At 31.0% G+C, this 3,436-nt stretch overlaps 1 protein-coding gene across 1 annotated transcript; it reads right to left on the bottom strand.

Annotated features, from left to right (window-relative positions):
• Window positions 1-725: 725 nt before the first annotated feature.
• LOC128397400 (uncharacterized) lies at window positions 726-3,079 on the bottom strand. The gene is made up of 2 exons (XM_053358129.1): window positions 1,261-3,079; window positions 726-1,197 (listed from the first exon to the last, which is right to left on the bottom strand). The coding sequence occupies exons 1-2, from the start codon at window positions 1,275-1,277 to the stop codon at window positions 726-728; spliced, it is 489 nt and encodes a 162-aa protein (XP_053214104.1). The 5' UTR covers window positions 1,278-3,079.
• Window positions 3,080-3,436: the final 357 nt, after the last annotated feature.

The following is a 3,436-nucleotide window of genomic DNA, read 5'->3' as shown; positions in this document are numbered from 1 at the left end:
ACTAAATTCTGTAATTGAAATTTACTCAGTTTACTGAAAGTATTTTTCCAAAAAGATTAAGTTACCTGAGCAACAGTTAATTATCGTCAAGCATCTTATCAAATTGCTGATCTTTAATTTAAGTTTAACTTGTGAAAAGGAGGATCAGGATTATCAGGGGAATAGGAAAAGTTCAAATTATATATAACTTTCTGAGTGTGAACAAGAATTCAACTCAATCTTTGGTGGTTAATTAGTGAAATTCGGATTTTAAGTAAACAATGATGAGGACGAGAAGCTATTGGAATTGATTTATTACAAACTCGGAATTTATTACATGATAACTTTAAGGAGACTTATCCTGAAATACTTCATAGAAACTGTGATATTTGTAATTGTAATTGGGATAAATGAAACTCATATTGGTAACTGATGATTTTTATGAGTAAAAATTTTGCAATAAAATCAATATTTTAATGGTAATTCAGTTTCTCAATCTCTGAAGAGAAAATGAGTCTCAGATTTATCATTGAATTTTCTTATTGATGATATTGCCACACTTAAATCTAACCGATCAATCAATCAATTAATCATGAAGAAGTAGTTATAAAAGATCGGGTTGGGCCAAGCGTCCATACTGGACCAAACTTTCTGAACCAAATTTTGATATTTTTGACACGAAATTTGAAATGATTTAAACATACATTTAAGCAGAAATAAGCTAAATAGCTATATTTATTTGAAAATTAAAGCCCTCTGGCTCTTTTTGACGTCTCTTCTGATTCTTTCCGCTCATTTTCTTGTGTTTTAACTTCACACCACTTATTGTATCTTTCAGAAAAATCGTCTTTGGGAAGACCGGTGTATCTCTCAAGACGAATGAGTAGATACTCATTATATTTCTTATCTTCGATAATTTCGGTCTTCAAACTTCTATCATTTAATGAATTGATAGAATCTGTATAACCATCTATTATGTCGGCGGATTCCTCTAACTCTTCAGCCAGATCATCTATTTCCTTGGATAATCTTTCATTATTCTCTTTAAATGTCTGATTCCTTTTTCCAGTGGCTTCAAGTTGATCTCTCAATTCATCAGCCATTTCAATACGCTGTATAGCAGTGTTTATGGTTCTATTAATCCAATTCTGGAAGTGACGGGTACGAACATTTAAATACCTGCGAATATATCTCAGTATCATCTTCAATGGTCCAGATCTGAGATAAAAGAATGAACATTAATCAACCTTATCAAAATAGATGGAATAAAGAGGAGCTTACCTGTCATCAGCTGTCATGAGAAAATGATGATTCGTAAAATCATGTTATGTTTCATCGTATCCTCTTTTATACTGTTTTAAAAAATTTGAATTTTCCTCCAAAAAGTGGGTCGAGTATGTTGGTCCAGTATGGACGCTTGGCCCAGACCAGGTCTTTGCATAACTACTTGGAGATAATCTTTGTCTCTTAATTTTAGTTGTTCATTTCTGGTGATTTAGATTATTGTTTGAATGGGTTAAGGAAAATTTTGCCAACATTTATTTGCTTTCAATGATTTCATGTGTTCATCCGAGTTATTAAATATTCATCGTAAACATGAGTCTCATGATAAATTCATTGGATGAAGAGGAAGATAAAATATTACTTGAAGATAAAATTTCAAACCAATTGTTCAATTTTTTATCATTCTAGAGTTGAGTAACCATGTGAACATGAAGGTTCATTCAATACATTTGCTTGTATTTAATATTATGAATTTCATTTCCTGTGTTTAAAATGAATTTTGAGTAATTGATTTGAAATTGAAAATTTTTTATCCGAATCATTAATTTACAAGCAAATTATCATGATAATTGAAATAAATTTCAAGCAAATTTCATTACGAAAAAGTAAACCTACTTATAGCTGATTCTATGCCTGAACTTTTTCTGATCCTTATAATCATCATAATGATAATTTCCCCTGTTAATTACCTTCCCATAAGATGGTGAAATTGTTTATCATCTTTATCACGGTGATTACAAAATAATAATAAACAAAATGAGCTTTGAGGTTGGATGAAAAAAATATCTTCTTTTCTTATTTTCTCAATGAACTTTGCTTTTACTCTGAAGAAATTCTGAATCTACCCTGATGATGATAAGCATCATTTAATCTGATGCAATATTAATAGTAAACAAAGAAAAAGTTATCAAGATATGAACATTATGATGATGAAAAATCTTCAACATGATAACTCAGGGAGAACCTGAACAATTCAGTGAACATGAATACAGTTAGATAACCGAGTTTACATCTTAGAGGTTCATCAGTTTAAATAGTTAATCGTAGGTTTTGTTTTCAAGCAAAGTGAGAGATGAGGGATCAAGGATGCGGGTGGAAGAGCACTAGATGATGAGGATGGAGACAAATACGAGATATAATATTAGAAATGCATGGAAATAATGAAACACCATGTTGATCTTGAACAAACTGTTTCCATCTTTTGACTCATTCAGAAGCTACAAAATGATGATCACTTTATGCTACTGGAATTCCCCTACTTTCTCATACAATCAAGATTTATTCAGTTCCATCATCATGAGAATCTTCATAATATACAGAACTGTCACCTCTTCATTGCTTTCCAACTAATCTTACTGGTTAAATCTGTTTACATCAATCATTTAACCTGAAACCTAATCCATCAAAAGTTATTATCGTTTTTTTTTTGCTCTCAAACAATTTTCCTGAGCAATTCTTGTATATTCCAATCATGAAGATAATGTCAACTACCATAGAAACTGTTCTGACAGGCAATTTACCCTCAGGCGATTTTAAACCTCACTTACTTATCCTGAACAGCTCGATATCAATTAAGTTACATTAAAGTTTCTCAATTGTTCAAAAAAAAGAGAAAACTAAAACAAATGGTCAACAAAAACATTGACCAGTAGTAAGAAGTGAATGAAAAAACATGAAACCTTGAAATTAAAGCATCAGAATCAGGCTGAGATAAAATTTTGACATTGGAATCTGAATATTGAAAAGTATCCCAAGAGTTATAAGTGACAATTAATTTTACGTTGGACGAAAATAGGTCAAAGATTAGGTTGCGATTAACTTGATAAGTTTATCTATCAAACCATGATTAATACATGATGGAAACTCATCTTCAGATCAAAAGGATATTAAGATATTATAACAATATATTTGGACATGATGAACATTGAAAAGCCTTGAAATGAATATGACAATGGGCTTGGCGTATTTTTATCTGAACAAATTTGAATCATAATAGGTGGATGATGATAATATCTATTGATAATATCTCGGGATGAGATAAAGAATGAGAAGAAAAAATTCAGGAGATTCTCCTTGGCAACTATACATTTAACCTGGATTTTCAGTTGAGGAAGATGCATAATTCAGGGGAAAAGACTGAGAGAGACATGAAATTATGACGTCAATGCTCACA

Source organism: Panonychus citri, unplaced genomic scaffold, assembly GCF_014898815.1.
Source record: "Panonychus citri isolate SS breed McGregor unplaced genomic scaffold, ASM1489881v1 Contig00031, whole genome shotgun sequence".
Taxonomy (NCBI): Eukaryota; Metazoa; Arthropoda; class Arachnida; order Trombidiformes; family Tetranychidae; genus Panonychus; species Panonychus citri.
The sequence above is the reverse complement of the archived record's forward strand: the minus strand, read 5'-3'. Positions and strand labels throughout refer to the sequence as shown.